The sequence below is a fragment of the Dendrobium catenatum genome, unplaced genomic scaffold (genome assembly GCF_001605985.2).
Source record: "Dendrobium catenatum unplaced genomic scaffold, ASM160598v2 original_scaffold_6979, whole genome shotgun sequence".
Taxonomy (NCBI): domain Eukaryota; kingdom Viridiplantae; phylum Streptophyta; class Magnoliopsida; order Asparagales; family Orchidaceae; genus Dendrobium; species Dendrobium catenatum.
Window position 1 is genome coordinate 1 of NW_021325440.1, and position 1,098 is coordinate 1,098.

The 1,098-nt window shown below is 37.6% G+C and overlaps 1 protein-coding gene across 1 annotated transcript; it reads left to right on the forward strand.

Moving 5' to 3' along the window:
* Positions 1-22: 22 nt before the first annotated feature.
* Positions 23-1,044, forward strand: LOC114578387. The gene has a single exon (XM_028691543.1). The coding sequence runs from the start codon at positions 54-56 to the stop codon at positions 672-674; it is 621 nt and encodes a 206-aa protein (XP_028547376.1). The 5' UTR covers positions 23-53; the 3' UTR covers positions 675-1,044.
* Positions 1,045-1,098: the final 54 nt, after the last annotated feature.

Below are 1,098 nucleotides of genomic sequence, written 5' to 3' on the forward strand. Positions count from 1 at the left end.
ACATACCATTAATTGAATTTGCTTACAACAACAATTTTCAAGCTAGTATTGGAATGGCACCATATGAAGCCCTTTATGGAAGAAAGTGCATAACACCCTTATGTTGGGTAGAAACTGGTGAAAGAAAGATAATTGGAACTGAATTGGTAGATGAGGCTACTAGCAAAATCAGATTGATTAGAGACAGATTAAAGGCAGTTCAAGACAGGCAACGGAAATATTATGATGCAAAGCACCGGCTAGTGGAATTTGAAGTTGGAGAGTTTGTTTTCTTAAAAGTTAGCCCAATGAAAGGTGTTCAAAGGTTTGGAAAAACAGGGAAGTTGAACCTAAGATTCATAGGTCCCTATGAAATCATTGAAAAGATTGGGAATATGGCATACAGATTGGATCTACCAGCACACATGCAAGGAATTCATAATGTGTTTCACATATCAGTGCTTCGGAAGTATGTCTCAGATGATTCAAAGAGAATACAGTCCAAATCGATTGACTTGCAGCCTGATTTGATATATATTGAAGAACCAGAAAGGATACTGGAATATGATGTAAAACAGTTGAGGCATAAAGCAATTCCTTTTGTGAAGATTTTATGGAAACATGGATTAGAAAGAGATGCCACCTGGGAGCGAGAAGCTGAAATGAGGAGTCAATATCCTCATCTTTTTAACTAAGGTATGTTTCATTATACTTGTTTAATTTTGAGGACAAAATTTTTTAAGGAAGGGAGATTGTGACAACCGGTTCTTCCGGTCGGTTCAATCGAACCGGCCGGCTCACCCTTTTAATACCGCGGAACAGACAGTTCGCGGAACAGAACTGTTCGCGCGAACAAAGAAGGGCGGACGGTCGGGACTTCACGCGAGAGCAAGGTAGGATTCGTTTTCTTCCAATTTTAGCAAATGATTACCTTCTAGGATAAGAAATAACGATTCCTTTTCATTCTTATCGTTATCAGAGTGTTATTTTGGGAGAAATTGAAGAACAAGAGAAACGGACGAGAAGGATTAAGAGAAGAAGGTTTGTTGAATTTCTTTCGAATTTTTCCTATAAATTTCTTATTCTACTTCATTTAAAGTGAACAATTTATTTCTTGAA

Excerpts from the sequence above, each read along its gene's own strand:
- LOC114578387 (XM_028691543.1), top strand. The coding sequence starts at position 54 with ATGGCACCATATGAAGCCCTTTATGGAAGAAAGTGCATAACACCCTTA.